Source organism: Schistocerca piceifrons, chromosome 5, assembly GCF_021461385.2.
Source record: "Schistocerca piceifrons isolate TAMUIC-IGC-003096 chromosome 5, iqSchPice1.1, whole genome shotgun sequence".
Classification (NCBI taxonomy): Eukaryota; Metazoa; Arthropoda; class Insecta; order Orthoptera; family Acrididae; genus Schistocerca; species Schistocerca piceifrons.
Window position 1 is genome coordinate 686,132,914 of NC_060142.1, and position 24,293 is coordinate 686,157,206.

The window sequence follows — 24,293 nt, forward strand, 5'->3', positions numbered from 1 at the left end:
CAGGCTTGTCTCCTCCGTAAAGTAGGATATATGATGATCTATGAGGTCCCTCCCGAGAGAACACAATGTTGGTGCACGCACAAGGGTTTCGGGGCACACCACTCACCGTACATTGCGAACATGGAATTCCACAGCAGCCCACCCCTACTTGTTCCCGTGTTGACGAAACTACATTGTCAGTTACGATTGTTGTGGGCACGGGAATATTGGAATTGGTCCATCGATCAATCGGAACGTGTCGGCTCTTCGGGTGAATCACATTTTTGCTATGCTAGGTCGTTGGTCGTCTCCACAACCTCGTCATCCAGGTGAACTGTGGCTCTAAATGTGCTGTGTACTGAGGACGCAGGTTGGTGGTGTAACGTCCGCGTGACACAGTACTCGTTAAAGCCTGTACTATGGTAAGTGAGCGGGGTCACCTTATGAGAAAGGATTTTCGCGTAGATATCGACCGCGTGTTCCTGAATGGTGGCCAATCAGACTCTGTAATAACAAAAATCCGTCAAGCAAGTTCGAAATGCAACTACACGTCAGGATGGACCAAAAGCAACACTGAAGATGCTACCAATTTGATAATAATACGGTCGCGAGCCTAATTAGGCATTAACTGAGTTTCTTACCCGTACAAGTTGGTAGATATTCATGCAAAACAACAAGTGGTAACACTGCATAATATAGTAGAATTTTAGAACCCGAAAATATATGGAACTGATAGTTTCACGTTCTGTACTGATATGGAAAAACCATGAATACGTAACACTACACTATAATGTATAATACAAATCTTTATACTGTCTATCAATCTGATTAAAATCGGGCATAGGTTACCCAAGAAATATCACTTTCGTGCCACACACAAAATGTCAGTTTTGATAAAGATGAAACACTCATAAATTGTGAGTTTTATAAAGACTTTAACTTTTGCTGGTCAACCAATTTGGAACACTTCAGAATTCAAATGAATAAAAGGAGGGGGGGGGGGGACCCTGAAACTGTTATGATCATTGTATTAAAAATGATTACTGAATTTATTATGCGTTTAAGATTTCCAGTATATAAGTTACTACTCTTTTCATCTTATTTACTGCTCATTTAAATACCTTTATATCTGTCTCGAAATAATTAAACTTCATTTCTATATCAATATTAATGCTATCTTTCAACTTCGTTAGACCTTCGTTATTCATTTACTAATTCATTAGCAAAACATTTCTTTAAACGCCATTCTAACATAGCTAGGTCTGCAAATAATTATTATTAACACAAAATTTAATTTTTCATTTCGGGACACTCGGATTGCGAAATATTTGGAAAGGACCCTGTCTAGGTTAGTTGTGAGGATAATTAAATGATGGGAAAATTCTGGTAAAATTTAGGTTATTATTGCACAGTTCACTCTCTGATCCACACGAATATAGTACTAAAAGTTTCAACCTGCTAGTATCGATGCAGAGGTTGGAGGGGGGCGAGATGGCGAGGCACAGAGCACACATACAACCACAGCTATGGCTCTTGACGTATCGGCACTTTAATTCTTCTTAGCATCGCAATACTTTTCCATTTAGTGCCTATGGAATTTTGCCATGCTGTGTGGGCATTGGAACGGCATACCCGAGGCTCAGAGAAGCTATGTCTTCCAGGAGAGCGTCCTCGCTCCAGAAGGTGTTGCTCAAACCAGTGCCAAACTCCAACTACAACTGCTGAGCCCGCTGTGCCGTGCAGTGCCCGCGCGCATTTTCCCGCGCTCGCCTGCCATCCACCTTTTACCGCTCCCTGACAGACGGGGTATTCACCCGAGGTTTTGCATTCTACATACCATAGCACATTGCCTACGCATGGACCAGACGCACAGATACAATTTTAAACATCTTACAACAGTTCCAAAACTTGTTACATTTCAGTTCTATCACGATATTACTTGACATTTGACATAAACATTAATATTCACATTGAAACTTGTTTACAGTTTTCTTAACACAGTGCGATGAAACAAAAAAGAAATGAAATCAGAACATCAATTACACAAGTTTATCGAAAAATCTGAAGAAAAAAAAAATACTTACATGTACAACAGTACAGAGTCGTTGTTGTTACATTGGCAGCAGTAAAAGGCTGTGGGAGATATTCTTTTACGTTTTCATGAGACCGGTGGTAGAAATCGAAGTCACGCTAACAATTATCAACCGCCTGCATTCCTTCGTGCTTGTTGTCATCCCCGTTCGCGACGTCACCTTTCAGCAGTATAACCGTCCGTGTGACGCAGTCAGAACCGTGCTACTGTGGTTTGAGGCCCAGTATGATGAAAGCGTGTTGGTGCCTCGGAGACCAGATTCGTCTGATGTAAATCCTACAGAACCCACCTAGGGCGCAGTTGCCATCACCACGTCCGCGTCCTGTTACTCACACTGTGACCTTACACGTAGCTACAGAAACCTACTAACAGACTGTCGGATGGCTGATGCGCAGAATCAGCGATGTATTTCGTTCCAAAGTCGGACAAACAAAGTATTAAGCAGGTGGTCATAATGTTTTGGCTCATCAGTGTAAATCACATACCCTCTCAACCCCTGAATTTTCATTTCGTTTCCTCCTTCCGTTCTGTGTGCTTCATCTTCTTATTGTAACGCAGTGAATAGTCGACGCATGATATTATCCACAATACACTGGACGTACCATGAGTTTGTCCTTCCCTCTTGGTCACCTAGGATACATGTAAAAATTTTAATTCCTTTCGATGTCGTATTTCCCTTATTTCCAATAATATTCCATATTTTCAACGTGTCTGATTCAGTCTTTCTTCAAACTATCTCATACCTTTTCTCTTACTGTATCCAAGAGAATGGCGGTAGAATTCCGCGTCAGATCATCCAGATTAAGATTTTACGTCATTTCCTTACAATCAGCTAACCGCCTTGGTTATTAGTTAACATTTCCCGTTCTACCCAAATTCTCATCTTGTCACACTTCAGTAGCGTCCACTGTCGATTCACCTACATGCTCGCAGCGAGTCCCGTATTCCCGCATTAGGCTCAGACCCTGTACTGTATTTGCACTGAAATTATCAAGCCAGTCATGCCTTCAGATGAAATGTCGGACATGTCCGACAGAACACACACACCAATCTTACATACAGAAGGCCTATCTCCTTGCTTTATGAGGGTGATTGGCTTGAAAGTCCCTCTTGGAGATGTTCAGATTTTGGTGAATAGTTTCAACGACACCAAAAAACAATTTTACTGGTGATTCAAGAGCCCTCGAATGAAGTTAGGCCAATGTGCAGTTCCTTTTGGAATAAAACATAAATTTCTTCCATATCTGGTTTGTGATCCAATAGTAAAACTAAAGTTATAGACCACTATGAGTAAAAACGAGACCGATTAAAATTTATTTCTGAAGATTAGTCATTGGAACAAGTGCCCTGTTTTAATAATTTATAGTGCAATATTAACGTAATTGAATATAATGGCATAGCCCGCATCTCGTGGTCGTGCGGTAGCGTTCTCGCTTCCCACGCCCGGGTTCCCGGGTTCGATTCCCGGCGGGGTCAGGGATTTTCTCTGCCTCGTAATGGCTGGGTGTTGTGTGATGTCCTAAGGTTAGTTAGGTTTAAGTAGTTCTAAGTTCTAGGGGACTGATGACCATAGATGTTAAGTCCCATAGTGCTCAGAGCCATTTTATAATGGCATACAGAATAAGATAAATGTAGTTCAGTGCAAATTGGGTTTTATCAATGAATCGTTGAAAAACAAGACGACAAAAGACACAAGATTAAAATTTCACAAAGTAGCGGTTGTGGTTATCTTGGCTGTGAGTCTTTGGTTGCAATAAATGTTAGAGTATTCTGAGACGAATCTGTAAGCTCTTTCAAACTTTTCTCACTTTGGGATCTTATAAGAACTGAGAAAATACCAGAAGAAGATGACAACATGGAAGAATATACAAAGAAATGGAGACCACATCTTAAAAGTATGCAAGATGAGAGAATTTCAGTTATTTTAAACAAGTACAAGCTATCAGCACAAAGAGATAATGGAAAGCCGAGGATCGTCATACAAACATGTAGTCGGAACTGGAATGTTGTTCCTATGACAGTTTGAAGGTCCCCACAGTTCCTTTTAGTTGTTTTGGCGACCGGATTTTCATCTCGACGGGTTCGCGTGTTTACGGTTGACGTAGAGCTTTAGTAAGCCGGCGCAACGTACTTCATTTAACAGTATTGTATAATCTGATGATGCCTAACCACAGCGATACGTGTTACTTTTAAATAAAAATAACTTTGCTTCCGTGACAGTTTCGTTTTTAATATATTACTAAAGCTTGAAATGAAAAAAAGACAAGGATGAGATTTTAGCTCATATGGGACTTACGTGTATTAAGCATCAGATTGACATCCCTAGATAAGCTGTACCACTTGCAGAAAACCTTGTTCCGGTGTAATGAGTGCCTTAAAACAGGGTACAAATTTGAGGCGTTGCTGTTGTTGTCGTTGTTGTTGTGGTCTTCAGTCCTGAGACTGGTTTGATGCAGCTCTCCATGCTACTCTATCCTGTGCAAGTTTCTTCATCTCCCAGTTCGTACTGCAGCCTACATCCTTCTGAATCTGCTTAGTGTATTCATCTCTTTGTCTCCATCTACAATTTTTATCCTCCATGCTGCCCTCCAGTGCTAAATTTCTGATCCCTTGATGCCTCATAACATGTCCTACCAACCGATCCCTTCTTCTTGTCAAGTTGTGCCACAAGCTCCTCTTCTCCCCAATCCTCTTCAATACTTCCTCACCGAGCGAGGTGGCGCAGTGGTTAGACACTGGACTCGCATTCGGGAGGACGACGGTTCAGTCCCGCGTCCGGCCATCCTGATTTAGGTTTTCCGTGATTTCCCTAAATCGCTCCAGGCAAATGCCGGGATGGTTCCTCTCAAAGGGCACGGCCGACTTCCTTCCCCGTCCTTCCCTACTCCGATGAGACCGATGACCTCGCTGTCTGGTCTCCTTCCCCGAAACAACCAACCAACCAATACTTCCTCATTAGTTATGTGACCTACTCATCTAAACTTCCGCATTCTTCTGTAGCACCACATTTCGAAAGCTTATATTCTCTTCTTATCCAAACTATTTATCGTCCATGTTTCACTTCCATACATGGCTGCACTCCATACAAATACTTTCAGAAACGACTTCCTGACACACTAATCTATACTATATGTTAACAAATTTCGGTTCTTCAGAAACGCTTTCCTTGCCATTGCCAGCCTACATTTTATGTCCTCTCTCCTTCGACCATCATCAGTTATTTTGCTCCCCAAATAGCAAAACTCCTTTGCTACTTTAAGTGTCTCATTGCCTAATCTAATTCCCTCAGCATCACCCGACTTAATTCGACTACATTCCATTATCATCGTTTTGCTTCTGTTGATGTTCATCTTATTTCCTCCTTCGAAGACACTGTCCATTCTGTTCAACTGCTCTTCCAAGTCCTTTGCCGTCTCTGACAAAAGTACAATTTCATCGGCGAACATTAAAGATTCTATTCCTTCTCCATGGATTTTAATACCCACCGCGAATTTTTCTTTTGTTTCTTTACTGCTTGCTCAATATACAGATTGAATAACATCGGTGAGAGGCTACAACCCTGTGTCACTCCCTTCCCAACCACTGCATCCCTTTCATGTAACTCGACTCTAATAACTGCCATATGGTTTCTGTACAAATTGTAAGTAACCTTTCGCTCCTTGTATTTTACCCCTGCCGCCTTCAGAATTTGAAAGAGAGTATTCCTGTCAACATTGTCAAAAGCTTTCTCTAAGTCTACAAATGCTAGAAACGTAGGTTGCCTTTTCTTAATCTAGCTTCTAGGATAAGTAGTAGGGTCAGTATTGCCTCACATGTTCCCATATTTCTACGGAATCCAAACTGATCTTCCCCGAGGTCGATTTGTACCAGTTTTTCCGTTCGTCTGTAAAGAATTCCCGTTAGTATTTTGCTGCCGTGACTTATTAAACTGATAGTTCGGTATTTTTCACATCTGTTAACGCCTGCTTCCCTTGGGATTGGAATTATTATGTTCTTCTTGAAGTCTGAGGGTATTTCGCCTGTTTCATACATCTTGCTCACCAGATGGTAGAGTTTTGTCAGGACTGGCTCTCCAAAGGCCGTCAGTAGTTCCAATGGAATGTTGCCTACTCCGGGGACCTTGTTCCAACTTAGGTCTTTCAGTGCTCTGTCAAACTATTCACGCAGTACCGTATCTCCCATTTCATCTTCATCTACATCCTCTCCCATTTCCATAATATTGTCCTCAAGTACATCGCCCTTGTATTGACCCTCTATATACTCCTTCCACCTTTCTGCTTTCCCTTCTTTGCTTGGAACTGGGTTTCCATCTGAGCTCTTGATGTTCATACAAGTGGTTCTCTTATCTCCAAACGTCCCTTTAATTTTCCAGTAGGCAGTATCTAACTTACCCCTAGTGAGATAAGCGTCTACATCCTTACATATGTCCTCTAGCCATCCCCGCTTAGCCATTTTGCACTTCCTGTCGATCTCATTTTTGAGACGTTTGTATTCCTTTTTGCCTGCTTCATTTACTGCATTTTTATATTTTCTCCTTCATCAATTAAATTCAATATTTCATCTGTTACCCAAGGATTTCTACTAGCCCTCGTCTGTTTACCTACTTGATCCTCTGCTGCCTTCACTACTTCATCCCTCAAAGCTACCCATTCTTCTTCTACTGTATTTCTTTCACCCACTCCTGTCAATTGTTCCCTTATGCTCTCCTTGAAACTCTGTAAAACCTCTGGTTCTTTCAGTTTATTCAGGTCCCATCTCCTTAAATTCCCACCTTTTTGCAGTTTCTTCAGTTTTAATCTACAGTTCATAACCAATTGATTGTGGTCAGAGTCGACATCTGCCCCTGGAAATGTCTTACAATTTAAAACCTGGTTCCCAATCTCTGTCTTACCATTATATAACCTATCTGATACCTTTCAGTATCTCCAGGGTTGTTCCATGTATACAACCTTCTTTCATGATTCTTAAACCAAGTGTTAGCTATGATTATGCTGTGCTCTGTGCAAAATTCTACCAGGCGGCTTCCTCTTTCATTTCTTAGTCTCAATCCATATTCACCTACTACGTTCCCTTCTCTCCCTTTTCCTACTGACGAATTCCAGTCACCCATGCCTATTAAATTTTCGTCACCATTCACTATCTGATAATTTCTTTTATTTCATCAAACATTTCTTCAATTTCTTCGTCACCTGCAGGGCTAGTTGGCAAATATACTTGTACTAATTTAATAGGCGTAGGCTTCGTGTCTATCTTGGCCACAATAATGCGTTCACTATGCTGTGTGTAGTAGCTTACCCGCATTACTATTTTCCTATTCATTATTAAACCCACTCCTGCATTACCCCTTTTTGATTATGTGCTTATAACCCTGTAGTCACCTGACCAGAAGTCTTGTTCCTCCTGCCACCGAACTTCACTAATTCCAACTATATCTAACTTCAACCTATCCATTTCATTTTTTAAATTTTCTAACCTACCTGCCCGATTAAGGGACATTCCACGCTCCGATCTGTAGAACGCCAGTTTTCTTTCTCCTCTTGAGTTTTCTCCGCCCGGCGATCTGAATGGGGGTCTATTTTACCTCCGGAATATTTTACCCAAGAGGACGCCATCATCATTTAACTACACAGTAAAGCTGAATGCCCTGGGGAAAAATTACGGCCGTAGTTTCCCCTTGCTTTCAGCCGTTCGCAGTACCAGCACAGCAAGGTCGATTTCAAGTGTATGGCCTCGAATATCGTTCGCAGCTGCCAGTTGGTGTGTTGATAGAGAGTCTTTAATCACGGCTAAGTAGGGATGCCTATGTCCACAGGAGGAGTTCCAGCGGGTGTACGCGCAGCTGGAACTGCTCAAGGAGAAGAACATGCGGCTGGGCAACCGCCACTTAGCGGCGCGCATCTCCGCCATGCAAGAGGCGGCGCGGTCGCCGGGCCTGCCCGAGGAGGCCGTCCCCGCCGCCTCCGCTGCCTCGCCGCCCCCGCAGCTCAACAGCGCGCTGGCCGCCGTCGCCGAGCGCCTCGTCGGTACGTCGGTGCCGGCGGCCGCCGCGGCGTCTCCACTCCCTGTCGCCGCCTCCGCCAACACCTCTTCCTCGGAGGCGGCTGAGGCCTCCGCCCCCGAGCTGGAGCTCTCGACGCCCCTGGACCCGCTGTCTTCGTCAGCCGCGGCCGCCGCAGTCGCCGCCGCCGCCGTGGGGGCGCCGTCCTCCACAGTGGTGCACCGACGCGGCTCCAGAAGGTCCGCCGCGGACGCCGATGGCGCGGCGTCCACCAGTCCGGACCAACGACGTAACCGCAACCTCAAGTCCGGTCACGCCAGGACGCACGCCATCGTCATCAACCTCGACGACAAGAACCGTTTTACCGAGGAAGTGACGGTGTGACGCTGTCACCGCCTCCAGCCCGTGGCCGGTGCTGTCACGACCCCACACGTGAGCTGCGTGTCAGCTCCATCCTGCGTATTCCTTGCCGCTGCAAGGAAGCTGTCGCTCCTCCCCCGTTTCCTTTGACCTTATTCTGAGAACCACCGTCCATACGAAAATTCCGAACTGTTAATTTTGTTCCGAGCACAGTGCTTGAGCTCTCCGCGAATCGTTGGATCCGCTTTGTGGGTGCCGTCTGGCCTAAAGGATAACAGTGCAGTATCAAAGTGAACTTGTTAATTGTAATACTTCCTACGAATCTGTAAATATTTATCAGGCTGTCGTCGTACCTGCATAATATTGGAGTATTGTATCAGAATCACAGACTCTAATGGAAGTCTATATCTACGGACACTGATAGAGTAAATGGTTCACGAAAATGCAACTACGGAAGAGAACAACTCCTCATCCAAGCCCATCTGGATGAATGTTCTTATCAGTACATTATAGCTACACGAGCTGACCCCCTCTTATCGCACAAGCTCCACAATGCCAATTTTTCCACAGGATGAGAAATCATTATAGGAGCCCTAACTGGTCAATGATGAATGATGTGTCGTTCACAATAAACATGATAATACTTAAAACTTATCTGTTCTCCAAATGTGTCCTCGTCCATGACGGATATGACGTCACTCCACCAACTGGAATTTTCTTCAAGTCGGTATTTCAGTTCTACCCCACCCATACTACCTGTGTCCCTTCCCGCACTTAATTAGGCTATATCGCTTGCCAAAGCGAACTGAAGACCTGTTCGGGGTGGATTCACCGTAGCATTTTTGCCTGAGACACAGACAGACGCCAACATCGTTTTAGGTCCAACAGTGCAGTGTAAAAGTAAAATTGTTAGTTGTAACACTTCCTACGAATCTGTAAATATTTATCAGGCTGTCGTCGTACCTGCATAATATTGGAGTATTGTATCAGAACCACTGACTGTAACAGAGGACACTGTTAGAGCCTCTACTTCGACATAAATGGTTCACGCAAATGCAGTTACGGAAGGGATCTGAAGAGAACAACTCCTCATCCAAGCCCATCTGGATGAATGTTCTTATCAGTACATTATAGCTACACGAGCTGACCCTCCTCTTATCGCACAAGCACTACGACGTCGTTTATTCCACAGGACGATAAATCATTATAGCAGCCCTGGCTGGCCAATGATGAACGATGTGTCGTTCACAATAAAACATGAATTGCTGTAACGGTGATAATACTTGAAACCTATCTGTTCTCCAAATGTGTCCTCGTCCAAGACGGATATGACATCACTCCGCCAACTTGAATTTTCTTCAAGTCGGTATCTTTAGTTCTGCCCCACACATACTACCTGTGTTCCCTTCCCGCACTTAATTAGGCTATATCGCTTGCCAAAGCGAACTGAAGACCTGGTCGGGGTGGATTCACCGTATCACTTTTGCCTGAGGCACAGACAGACGCCAACATCGTTTTAGGTCCTAAGAATGAGAATGCCAAGCACTTCGGATCTAGCCCCCTTACGACAGTAAACGATCATTTATAAGAATAACACAAAGGTATCATACTAATGACACTTCTCCAGCAGTAACCGTAGAGACAATTTCCACGGAGATGTCAGTTCGTCATCTTCTGTTTGAGTCGAATCCAGGCCAACAATCCTGAAGGTTAATTTGTCGCAGCTCTCCATTTTTACGCATCACACGCCTCACACTTTCCTGTGACAGATATAAAAATATGTTTAATTTCTTCATCTACCTAAGTGTCTCTTGTCCAGGAGTCATCAAAAATTTTTTTATTTGACGCACTGTGCTTTTCTGCTACTGATTTATTCGGTAGTTTGAAAAGCTTTGGTGTGGATGTATCGATGACAGTCTTTTATGAAATAAACGTGATACAACCGTTACTCCTTAACTGATTCTACATCATCAGAATTCTCGGATCCAACTTATAATTTTATGTAGTTATATTCTAGATTAGAATTATTTTTGAATAAGCCTATGGAAGTAGGCACTTAGGGGAATGCAGAGTGTAAATTGCATCTCCAGAAATGACTGTAATTAAAAATAATCTCAAATAAGTTCTTCTTGTACTTCTCTGAGTATCCATCCATTTTTTGTGTTGTATAGCAACACTGAATACAGAATGGAACTCATGCAGAGCAGTGTATAAAGTTTGACCGATTCTTTTGTTGGACGACATTACACGCAGTCATGTGTCCACATGCATTCGGAGTGTAACGTCTCTGTACGTTACATTTAAATAGACTTATGGCATCTTATCATGTCACACTTCACTTATCTCTGTAACTCTAATTAAATATTTCTGTTTAGTTTCAAACTGCTGTCGTTCGCATATAATGACGTCTCATCTGGCATCCTTGAACACCAAGTCGCGATGACACAAAATTTCACTCGGTGCTGCCTTGAAGCTCACTTATCTTTTTGCATAGTTGATTTTTCCTTGTGCAGTTCGTTTTATGTCAGAAATTGTTGCCTTTAACATGTTTGTAAACATATTCATAGCAATATTTGTGTTGTTCACTTTTCTTCGTTTTTGTTGTGACAGTACTTGAATCCCAGTCGATTCGGCACTGTTGTCCCCTGTGCTGTCGACTCACTTAACGGTAATATTACGCCAGCACGCTCCGTCGCATTCACCGTCAGTATCCTCGTCGTCATTACATTTAACGACGGTAACAGGAAAATATCGTGGCTGTCAGCTTAGACATAGAACGCAACCAATTGGCTGCTTACTCTGTGAATTCACTGTCACGAATCTCTTGACTACTTAACTGCTGTACTCCACCTTTACCTGTCTTATGCTAATCTTTTGTCTCCACGTAACTTCCACAGAGCACTAGCTTTGTAATTTTTTTATAGTCTGTTATCAGTCTACCTCTACTGTTTAATTCTTCTACTGTTCCTTCCAATCGCCAAATTCTTTTAACGCCATACCTGATGTAGCTTATCTTTCTTTTTAAGGGGTTTTTCACATAAGTCGCCTTCACAATAGTACAAAGTTCACTTCTTTGAAATGCTGTGCACCAGGTGTATCGGTGTCGGAGTTTCTATCTCTTTCTGCTGTATTCGTCAATTGTACTTGGCGACAAACATAAATGTAGCGGGAAGGAATCCCTCTACGATCGAAAAAGGTTGCTGATATGGCGTGGCTTGCTTACACACGGCAAATACGAGGCCTCGTCACACCGATAAATATCGTTATGCAACACCACAAATGATGGTGCCACAGATTAGCAACAATTTACGGTGATTTATTAACAGAAACTTTACAAACACTGAACTATAGCAAGAAGACGGTGTGTGGCAATAAAGCGTTGGTCAATTGGACTGACCTGTTCTTAACTATGGTCAAATCCTGAATTTAGTTAGCTACGGTTACTTGTAGAATGTCCAGTTTAGCTCTTCTTGAGGATGACTATGGATGAATCCTGATACTGTCTTGAGGTACTGGTGATAAAGTCTTGGTACAGACTTTAGTGGAGTCGTATGTCAACTTATTCCGTGTTTGGTGCATGGATGTCGGCTTGGAAACTATTAGTGTGACATCAGGCTGCAGCTTGAAATGGTGTGTGTGTGTGTGTGGTGGGGTTGGGGGGGGGGGGGGGAGGGGGAGTAGATCTTGCCTTTTGTGCCTTCTGTTGGAGGCTAGCCTTAACTCAGTTGTAACTGAGTACTAGGCCACCCCGTACTCTTCTAATTAAGACAGTGTTCGGTATCTTCTGGAAGGGACAGCACATTCCCATACTAACATCTAATGTAAGTGGATCTCTGTTACTGAAGGAAGCTTTCTTCTTTTGTGTCAATATTCTGTTGCCTCTTTACTGTTTTGGCCGAAGTATGTACTCTTGCTTTCTACTCTGCAGAATTTATTGACTACACCCACTACCGTATCGCACAAAATTCTCTTGGTAAGAAGCCGTTATTTTTCTTTCTACCTTTCTTCGTCAACTTCGTGTTTGCTTCGTTTATCCTAAATGCATAATCTTTGCTAAATATTCTGCCTATGTCTTCCAAGTGATCTAAATCTTCCTTACTTTTGGCCACAAGGTGCACTTACGAAATACCGTCATGTTTTACTTTACACTGCATATGCGACTGTATGTAGTCACGTGTGGGAGCTGCCAATGACGGTCGGGTCTGACGTTCGCTTTGTCGAGTGACGCCTGTAGGGACAACCTGCCCAGCAGTAGCTCTGCAGCCTTATGCCTTGCCACAGCGCCGCTGCTGCCACATTATGCAACAGTGACGTCACACGTCCCAGCGGACAATGCGGTAGGCCCCAGAGCACAGAGTACAGAGTGAGGGCAGCACCGCCCCTCGACGCCGGGGGCGGCGTCCACTGCTGGGGGTGCAGCCTGAGCCCCTGCGCCCCCAAGCCATACGCGCCGCTCCCGCGTCTCTCGCCAGCGCGCATCGCCCCATTCCACGCACCTTCCCCCCCTCCCCCCCAAAAAAAACATCATGGCCGCCGAGGTTATTCTACTGTGTAACATGTGATATCTGTGATAATAGTTTCGTTTATTTCTGTATTTAATGACTTAACGTATGTAGGTCTACCGTAGCTGAGTACAGATTCGACAGGATTTATGCTATCGACTACTATGTCTGAAGTTTATCTTGAAAGTTTAATACGAAAATAAAAACGTAATGTTTTTAACGCTACTGTTTCATTATGATGGAAATACTGATATAATATAAACGTTTTGTAAATTATTCTGTAAAATTTATTATCCCCATTCAAGGCAATATGCTGTCAGTCATGTATATATCTGTAAATAAAATTGAAAATTCTATGACGTTACATGTGTCGTGTATTTGTTCATGTTTTACCAAGAAATTAAAAATTTTGGGTTTCCTTTGCTCCAATTATATTTATTTCCCGTGATATCACGCCTACGAAATTTTCAGTCCATTAAAAACTTTATAACACTGTTTGAGTGAAGCTGTTGCCGCCTAATAAGGTGATGTCAATGGTACTGTGTACACATGGGTTATCAAGTTTGACTCATTTTTGTTCTGGTATTGACAAGCAAGAGGAGTAACCACTCAGAAAAAAACAGTTATCAGGGGACCATTCGATAACAGTAAACATATTTATTCTTGCTGAAAACAGTTTTTCTTACAATGCAGACACATTATCCGGTGAATAAACCGGTTCCTCTATAACTCTTCTCACGCTAACGGCCTTCTGTTGTGCTGAAACTGACAACTCAACGACAAAGCATCATGGATAAAAACGTGAGAATACTCATCACAGTTTTGTTTCACCATTGAGGGATTAGTTGTTCCCAATCGTCAAACATCAAAATGTCTAGAGGTATGTCTCCAGATTAGGGTAATGTGGAAAGAGCTCGGAAAACTAGTTGATAGTCCAATGCCAGAAGAGTCCTAAGAAAACACAGTTTAGATGCGAGAGAAGACGGTTGCAAAACGCTCATTCGACCAATTCTTGAGTTTTGTCGTACAATATGTGACTATAATGTGCTAGGATTATGTAAGAGCTTAACTACAAACCAGTTTGAACGGGAGAATGTTTGTTAATTTCTTTTTCGTTCTTTATCAAGCTGAGTTCGACCATGCTAGTGAAAGCATAGAATGCAAATTAGAAAACATACAAATAAAAATTTAAGTAATTTACACAATTCGGACAAATCTGAGAAAATAAACAGGTAAGTAACGCATTACAGAGAAAAGTTGTCAGTTACTGGACGACCACCTGCATAGAACAGATGAAGTGTCTCCAAAGGACAGCTTTCATCATTGGATAGTTTAGTTTCTGGTACCTCACCTAAACCAACAGCCACAGTTTTGAGCGAAAAGAGATATCCCGAATAAACGGGCAACGTAAATGTTGATATGCCGTTGGGAAGTCATGTCATTATTTTACCTAGTATCAGATAGTGGAAAGGCATGGGCTACGACCCTGCCGGCCGGGGTGGCCGTGCGATTATAAGCGCTACATTCTAGAGCCGAGCGACCGCTACGGTCGCAGGTTCGAATCCTGCCTCGGGCATGCATGTGTGTGATGACGCTAGGTTAGTTAGGTTTAAGCATTTTCTAAGTTATAGGAGACTGATGACCTCAGTTGTTAAGTCCCATAGTGCTCAGAGCCATTTGAACCATTTGAACTACGACCCTATTTGCACGGAGACACTCTGTGCTGCTGGTCCCGGCGGAGGTTCGAGTCCTCCCTTTGGCATGGGTGTGTGTGTGTTTGTCCTTCGGATTACTTAGGTTAAGTAGTGTGTAAGCTTAGGAACTGATGAGCTTAGCAGTTGCGTCCCATAAGATTTCACACACATTTGAACGGAGACACTGATTTAAGTGGGTACTGAGGGGAAAGGTGGTAGAAGTCGCAATACAAAATAAAGGTTTAGTAACTAACATAAAGAAAAATACTCAGAAATTAATGTAGAACAATTTACTCTTAATCGAGAGCAGTCGCCGGCAGGTGTGGCCAAGTGGTTCTAGGCGCTCCAGTCTGGAACCGCGCGACTGCTGCGTTCGCAGGTTCGAATCCTGCCTCGGGCATGGATGTGTGTGATGTTATTAAGTTCGTTAGGTTTAAGTATTTCTAAGTTCAAGGGGACACAGGTCGCAGGTTCGAATCCTGCCTCAGGCATGGGTGTGTGTGATGTTCTTTGGTTCGTTAGGTTTAAGTATTTATAAGTTGTAGGAGACTGATGACCTCAGATGTTACGTCCCATAGAGCTCAGAGCCATTTGAACTATGTGATCCATTTTTACCATTACTCTATTGGGATGCATCCGTTGTGTGGCAGACTGCACATACAACTGCATGTACTGTGAGTGTGCGTGTTAGAGCACTGTCTACTTGCGATCGTAAACACCAAACGTCTCGGTCATCAGAGGACCTCCATCCTGTTGCAATACATTCCACTAGACGAACGAAGATTTATGCGATATAGTCCATTCCTCTGCTGCATCTTCTGCATAAAATCGAGTCTTCAGTTTCATAACTACGGTGATTTTAAGTTAGCGACAGGTGTTTGTGTGTAGTACTTCAATCCCCATGTACACAAATGTTACAGTCCAGAACTTGGGGCCGGCCGGAGTGGCCGTGCGGTTATAGGCGCTACAGTCTGGAACCGAGTGACCGCTACGGTCGCAGGTTCGAATCCTGCCTCGGGCATGAATGTGTGTGATGTCCTTAGGTTAGTTAGGTTTAAGTAGTTCTAAGTTCTAGGGGACTGATGACCATAGATGATAAGTCCCATAGTGCTCAGAGCCATTTTCTTGAGAAAGCCATCTGGAGCGACAGGGGCAGAGTGGTGCTGTTAAATTTTCCTTTCGTGTTAGCTAAGGCCGTCACCTCAAGGACAGCCGCATGCCGTGAGCGACCACGAAGGGTAGCGGAGTGCCGGGTGTGATCAGCGGAGCTGCAGAAAAACTAGGAGACGCTCGGCGAAATAGTTGGCTATTCCAAAAAACGATCTAGAGGGGTTTTTCAGAATTTTGTTGTTGTTCCAGAGGGGTCCAGTCTTTCTGAGAAATACTTTTAACAGATTGCAGGAAAGGGTTGCGTTGACACTAAATAAACCTGTTTTCCATCTCTGAATCGCAGGTTGCTGGAGGCGAGGGTGGGACGTGTCTAATGGTGGTGGTAGCCGGACACAGCCGTACTCTGACCATGCGATGACGTGTGGGGGCTCTGACGCTATATTTTGGATGAACAAGTTGCATTTGAGGCGGCTGTCGTTTTATATCCTACCATGTAGTTTGCAATACATGCTATTATGTAGGCAAAGGGGTGTCGTCTCAAGGCGGCCGGATGGTAAAAGGCTGAGTGCGTCGAGCGACCACGAGGAAATGGCTGTTGGCTGCAGAAAAACTACGAGGTGGTCAGCGGAGCAGCTGGCAATTTTAGAAATCCTGTGTCCCCCCAATTGGTGGATAGAGGGAAGGAGGGGGAAAGAAGAGAGGCATGAGGAAGAGGGCCTCGATTTACGGCAGTTTCTGGACACCTGTCGATGAGAACGCATGTTCAACTACCGCCCCCTCTGCAGCCCTTTAGAATGACGATTTTCCTCAGTACTTGTGTGACATTATTACTAGTTCAATACGAGTGCTTGTTTTGTCACGAGAACTTCGAAGTGTAATTACAACTGCGATGCATTTTTTCCCTTCAGTTGTGGTAGTGTGTATCGGCTTTGGTACCATTGGCTGCAGGGTTGTTTTGGGCACGCATCTGTAGCGAACTCTGACGTCAATCAACGATAGATATTGTTACCAGCTAAATGCTTAGAGGTAATACACTTCATAAATCCCTCTGTGTCCTACGACAGCATCTCATCAGTTGAACATATTTTCCACCAAACAGAATAATGATAGTAGCTTACACCCCTGCTTTTTCCCGTCAGCTTGTAGGTGAAGCGTAGAGTTTCGGTGTGTCTGTCACTAGTTTCGAGTGGTACTGCGAAGTTTTTTCCCAGCAGGATAACCCCTGTTTTATGGTATCGCTAAGTTTTAAGTTGTATTGCCATTTTAGGCCATCTTTGTGAAGCGCCAGCGCATATACGAGCGTTGGAACTTACATAGTGGCAACTATTTATCCATAACCGATACAAAAGAATTAAATGTTTGCACCTGTTACTGTCCTTCAAAGTAGTCACCGGCGTTGTGTAGAACCCGTTGCCAGCTATGTGGAAGGCGAAGTATACCGTTAGCAAGGCCTGGTCTGTTGATGGTTCCAATGGAGCGGTCTAAAGTTGTGGTGATTCTCGTGTACGACTGTGATGGTGTTATCCTCCACTGCAGACCGTCAGTGCACAGTATTACTGTTCGTTTTCGGAGCATCTCCTGCGATCAGCTTTGTGAACGAAGCGGCGACACTTCCTGCGTAACCCACCCATCATTTGGCACGACAATGCACGGCCTCATACAGCGCAAGCTGTGGCCTCTCTGTTAGGTCGATGGGACTGGAAAGTACTGTACAATCCAGCATACTCCCCGGAGACTCCGAAGAGCAACGGCCATTGTGTCCGAGGGGTTCTAGGCGCTTCAGTCTGGAACCGCGCACCCGCTAATGTCACAGGTTCGAATCCTGCCTCGGGCATGGATGTGTGTGATGTCCTTAGGTTCGTTAGGTTTAAGTGGTTCTAAGTTTTAGGGCACTGGTGACTGCACATGTTAAGTCACAGGGTGCTCAGAGCCATTTGAACAATTTGATTTCGAAGGTGAAGTAACGACTTCGTGGCATTTGCTTTAGAACTGTTCCGGAGATTCGACAGCCCGTAGACCACTCCATTCGCACCATCAACAGAACTGGCTCTGCTAGGTGAGCTGCATTTTGGCTTTCCGTTCAGAAGGACTAAGGTTCGAGTCCCGGAAAGGGGCCGCAAATTTCAATTTCCATCAATTCCTAGATGGGGAGTGGGGTGGTATGTCAGTAGAGCCCTGGGACAAAGAAAATCCCACAAAAATTCGATATTCCCGCCAAAATTCGACATATCCTCAGAAATTCGATATTCCTGAGTAATAGGGTTGGTTGGGGGAAGGAGAGGGGCGGGGGAGGAAGGGGCTAGGGGCCACGTGCAAGCTGACAAAAACACATGACGTCATTTGCGGGTGGGGGTGTACGTGGTCGCAGCGGGTTGGACGTTGTGGAGGGAGAGTGGAGGGAATTAATTGTTCAATTTCATTAATTTTCATATCGATTTGATATCAAAATTTCGTTGAGGACCTCATCTCCCTACCACACTTGTTTGTTAGGCTTATATGGCATGGATGGCACACACATGGACAAATGTTCTATAATGGGAAACGTAAGTTTTGTGTACGCAATTTTATTTTTTGTTGAACGACTGAATTTCCTCAGTATCCCGTTAAAGAATCGAAGCTTGCCTCCTTCATTTAATAGGCATTATCATTCGACAATCAAAATTACATTATCATCCGATGACTTTAGGCTAATTGGTGTACTTCCTTTGGCATACTCTAATTTTAATTTCGCTACACTCCACTGCAATCGCTTTGCTTTAGCTGACTAGTGTGTACTTTTACTCAGTATGCAGAACAGGGCCAATGATAGTGGGTCCTGCCCTACCCCTCTCCTTTCTTCCCGAACTGTTCACAGATAACATAAACTGAGGTAGTTTTGTCTGGACCACATTACACTAATAACAGCACCGGTAGTAGCGTAAGAATGTATCATTTATTAATAAACACATTAACCATATTACGTTTTCAGGAAAGAATGATATTACAACCATAAATCGCCACAGCATATCAAATTACTACACAGGAATTCCTGACATAGCACCAGTGCAAGAAATAGTCTAAAACCTTAATATAGTCTGATGGTTACAAAATAATCACCTGGAGGCCATCAAATTAAACTCTGAATCATGGTAGCCCTCTCATATACGTGTTTCCGTCGGTATTCACACTGAGCGCTACCGGGGTAGAAACAACAAATTCCGTTACATCACTATAAACTACATAAAGAATGAAAGGGAGCCAAACTTAATATTAATTGTCATTAGGGATGGACATGGAAATTGCTTGGCACTGCAAAGAAACGTGACATTTATTGTCGACAATTCCTATAACATATATACTCAAGGAAGACAGGAAACAACAGTACAAGAGCACTCTAACGCGACACACTACTTAACACAAACATGAACAACATATACCACTGTCAACACGGCAGTAGATAACAAGACCACTTAAAGCCGTGTCACTCTTACAACAACGAAGTGTCTTGCCATGGTACTCCTTACACGGCAGAGAAAAATGGCGGTACACAGTCTGCATTCGTTGCTAGTACCAGCGCACCACTCATCTAGATGCCGTACTGCATAGATGGTGGTGAGCAAATAACCAACAGTCTCCCTTCAACCACTGCTAGTGGCTCGAGCACCGACGCGGTTCGGTACTTCGGTTGGCTGCTTCCCAACACGGCACTGCCGGTCGTGTGTTGTCCTCCGCGTCCTCAAGCCCAGAGTGACTGAGCGTCTGTACTAGTCGACGTTGCTCCGGTCGGCCTAATGCTCACCACACAGCAGTATCCTAGCCCCTCTGATAACGACGGTAAGGCATTTGGGGAACGCCTCAATAATATCACACACTTCTGGCATTTCAGTAGGGACCCAACTTCAAAATCAAAGGAAAAGAATGGGATGAAAGGAGTCTACTCAGACTGTCATATAGTATTGCCAATAGCAGACGCTTAATACCAACTGAAAAGCACATAAATCCTACCACAACATGTACTTCTACAAAAGTGTCATGATTTTTGTTGATAATGAAGGGGGCCAATATTAGTGAAGCCACAGTTCAAATAATCAAGAAGTTGCGTATATTCTCTATCAAAACAAAAGTATAGTGTGGTGACGCAGCTACGTCCTTAGCGTTTTGGATAATTCACGCCAGCCGGGGTGGCCGAGAGGTTCTAGGGGCTTCAGTCACAGGTTTGAGTGCTGCCTCGGGCATGGATGTGTGTGATGTCCTTAGGTTAGTTAGGTTCAAGTAGTTCTAAGTTATAGGGGACTGAAGAACTTGCCACAATGTCGAGTGATTAGTATATTCGTTAGCAGGAGGCTGAAATATACCTAGAATTCGATGCGTTTGAAATTCTGTAAGGCCATATGCACTAACGTACTGCAGTGAAAACTTGAAATCATACAGTAGTAAAATACTGAAAATCGAAAATACAGAAGAACTCTTGTAGGACGTTCCATATGAGATACTAAAGGAACTACACTGGCATTTACTAAAAGAATAACCAAAGAGACTCAACACTTCTTTTAATTTTGAATTATTAGTGACAAGAATTGTTTCAGCAGAGAATCTCTCGTTATTTTTCACTGTTTTAGTTCATTAGCTTAGTAGTTTAAGATGGTTTTCTATCAGTCTATGGAATGCTCACATATACAAGATGGCCCAAATAAATGTAGTGCGCACAGTGTTTTCGGTATTTCGTGACATCGAAATCTCAGTAACAAATTAATCACAACAAATCGTCATAAGTGTGTACTTCAGTAGGAACAATAAAAAAATACAAAGAAGCTGTAACATAACTTAAAAATCATTTGGCTCTTTATCTACCACTGTTTATCAGTTTAAGTTTCGCTGGATGGAGAAAGTCCAGTAGCAGAAATTTAATTGGGTATACTGATCATATTTTCATATAAATTTAATTTGTATTTCCATACTGTTTCTGCTGGTAGCACATATTTAAATGCCAGTGTAGTTCATAATGTGCCTGAGATGTAATACACAGAATATTCTCATCGTAGTTTACTGTATGAAGAGATTTTACATCAGATGCTTGTACGGAATATTTATCACTGCTAAAACTGCATCACGCTGGAGGCCATGCTTGCTCCGTAGGTTCCTTGTCATCCGGGCACATTGTACCTCTCTCCCAGATACAACAGACAACCCAATATTCATTCCTTGCGTCGCCGCAGGAACGGAATAGTTTACTTCCAAGTCAATCACGCGTGATATCCTATTGAATTATGTTACGGCGTAAAGTCAAGTGCCAGCGAGCCAGTTGGGAACGATACAGCAGAGGTGACTGTGAGAAGACGTCAGCCAATTGGACGCTGACCGACCCGTCTCCAGGACAACAACGTGACAGCAGTGACCTCTATGGGAAGAGGACATAAGCGCCTCGCCCGACTGGTCGTGGTCCAATTCTACAGCAGCTTACAGACTAGCAAGTTGGATAGAATCACCAACTCTAATCACTTGCTTATACTGTCTATGTAACACGGACTTAGATATTCTTAATGTGAAGTGATTTCTTATTTTTTCTGTCGCCCTTTGCTTGCGACACATCTGTGGAACACAAAGTATATACAATACTTCATTTTGTAATAAAACACATTAATACGATTGGTTTCAATATTGTCTAGCGATCCGGGAAAACAAGTTCCCTAGTCACCCTGTATTTTACAACTAGGCTGGATTTAACAAATTCGAATGGTTCTTCTGGCAATGAGTACGTAAACGAGACGTACGGACACTGACCTGTAGCTAGACTTTAGTCAGGCATTGAGAATCATGCAAATCTTTCGTAGTTTATCTGCATGTATCTCCGTTTTGCTGAAAAATATTATTGTATTTGCTGCTTTTCTAGGTTTTTATATATCAGACCAAATAAACTTCTATTTGCCACAATCTCCCATTAAAGTAGATAATTTCTGAAAACAATTGACAAGCGCTGCTGATAGTATTGAACTACCAATCTCGGGCTACATGACAATGGCACAGCTTCCTTCGAAGTCATTTCCTCACGCCTAGCGTATGTTGCTTAGTCATCTTGCATTCTTTCGACTTACGGAATCAGCACATCCCTTTTCGCTTACCATAATCTTTTATCTCCATGGATTAAAAATTTGTATCCATACTGGGAATACGAAAGCCACTGCAGTGAGGATGGAGGAAACGGAACAGTTCCTCCTGGGTATCTGCCAAGCCGTCTACTTACGTCTCTCTCAACTTAAATGATGAATAATGTGTATATGAATGTCGCTAATGTTTAGGAACAACGGGTATTGCTAAAAGTGTACTGACCCCAGTATCCTATGAAATCTCTTTCAAATTCTGTACAGAATTTACTGCTGAGTTAGTCCCTCTCTTAATCATAACGTAACGTACGCTAGGTATTTCGAACAAAAAGTTACTCGAAGTGGTTGGAAGAAAACACAGATCACACCAGTCAACAAGATCAATACCAGAAGTGAACCAAAAAACTATCACAAGGTTCAGTTCTCAATACAATCGTCGAGATTTAAGTTCTCTGTGGTTTCATTAAATCAATTGAAACAGGTCTAAGGCGCTGCAGTCATGGACTGTGCGGCTGGTCCCGGCGGAGGTTCGAGTTCTCCCTCGGGCATGGGTGTGTGTGTTTGTCCTTAGGATAATTTAGGTTAAGTAGTGTGTAAGCTTAGGGACCGATGACCTTAGCAGTTCAGTCCCATAAGAATTCACACATATTTTAACATTATTTTCAACTGAAACAGGAAACCCATCTTTGAGGAAATGAGCTTGCACTCGGTCTCTAATGACCTCGTTGTCGACAGGGCATTTAGCTCCAGTCTACGTTTGTTTCATTGCGGTCAGCAAAACATAACAGAGTAATCCAGGAATGTCTGTATCTTTAATAGACGCTCAGAAACTATTTTGCCGCGATGTTGGGTTTAACATATGTGTAGAAACGACAATGTCAACGAGAAAAATACGGCTAAACATAATTAGAAAATTCTAGTAACGATATTAAATGGGAACACAGTAGATCGCTTGGCTAGGTAGGCGTCGTTGATAGAAAGAGCTACAGACCTGAACTTCGCTTAAAATCTCCTTTTATGTTGTTTATTATAACAGGAAATCTTTACGTATCTGAAACACTAGAGTAAAAGCTGAAATCATTGTTTACTCATAAAAAGTGGTCAGTATTTTGTAACTCTTGGCGCTGTCATATAGTCAGTTTCAGTGATTCTGTGATAATGCTAAAGGAATAGCATCTCTTAAGTTCAGGGAAACTGCTACCAGTGAAAACGTACGTTCAGTGTCACTCGTATTGTTCCCTAAGGAGGATCACCTCTTCAACCGTTTCCAACACCACGTACACAGACTTTCAATATGTAAAGTTTGGTGTTGGATTCCAGAACGTTGGTGTTATATTCTGCTAAGTACACTATTATACAAACTTAGAGATTTATATTGAAAAAAGAAATCCTGGTTAGACCGTTCAGTCATTAGAATACGTTATTTCGCAGAAATTGTAGAAAAGATGTGGCTATCTCTCAAGATTTAAGGGAACTCTTAACATTAATTCGGAACTTCTAAGATCGTAAAGGGAACGGGTAACCAAACAACTGTTTAACTTAGTGTGTAGAATCTAAGAAACTTTCCGAAGTCAGTCACACACAGTACCCGGGAGAAAGAAATAGTCACAGAAAATAGAGAAAGCCAAAACGAATCAGAGCAGCAGTTCCGGCGTTGCGCTTGATCATCAAAGAAACTCTTAGGGAAAGTAAAAACACTTTCGTAGAATTTGATGACATAGAAGAAAATTTTGGCGGGAATGGGAGTTAGATATTTGCATTCTTCAGAAAAATGTGTATTAGCTCTAAGCATAGGCGGTTGAAATACTATCATTATGTAAAAGAACTGGAATAGAACAGTAAGACGTGGAGACCAAGACAGATGTTCATTGATTTAGAAGGGCGCAAAGCAGGAAAGCAAACTTTCTCTTCTACTATTCAACCCGAACGTCGAAACAGTAGTGAAGGACATAGAAGACTATTTCAGAAGTAAGATTAAAAGTTATGATGAAACTATAGGAAAGACTAGGTTCAGACTGCACGTGAATCACTATCATGCACAATGCGGTATTTTGAGCGTATGTTCTCAGAAACTTCTTCCAAAAACTAGTCTTTTCCAAGAATGGCCTAATTTCGTGTGTTAATCCGCTTTTTATGTCATCCTGGTGTCGTCTGCAACGATTATTTTGTTTGCAAGGTAGTAAAATTACTTCATTTCTTTTACTTCCTTATCACCACTTTTGATGTTAAGTTTCTCGCTATTTCATTTCTGCTATTTCTCATTACTTTCCTCTTCTTCCGGTTAACTATCAATTCGTGTTCTGTACACATTAGAATGTTCATTCCATTCAGCATATCCTGTAATTTTTCTTCACTTTCACTTAGGATAGTAACATCTCAATGAATCTTATCATTCATATCCTTTTACCTTGAATTTTAATCCCACATTTGTAGCTTGCTTTATTTCCGCCAGAGCTTCTTTGATGTACGTATAGAATG

At 42.9% G+C, this 24,293-nt stretch overlaps 1 protein-coding gene across 1 annotated transcript in view; it reads left to right on the top strand.

Moving 5' to 3' along the window:
• LOC124799203 (probable G-protein coupled receptor CG31760) overlaps positions 1–8,585 on the top strand; it is a 418,997-nt gene extending 410,412 nt beyond the window's left edge. The window contains exon 11 of the mRNA XM_047262738.1: positions 7,884–8,585. Within this exon, the coding sequence (XP_047118694.1) occupies positions 7,884–8,453 (570 nt within the window). The 3' untranslated portion in view covers positions 8,454–8,585. The remainder of the gene's footprint in view (positions 1–7,883) is intronic.
• The last annotated feature ends 15,708 nt before the right edge of the window (positions 8,586–24,293 follow it).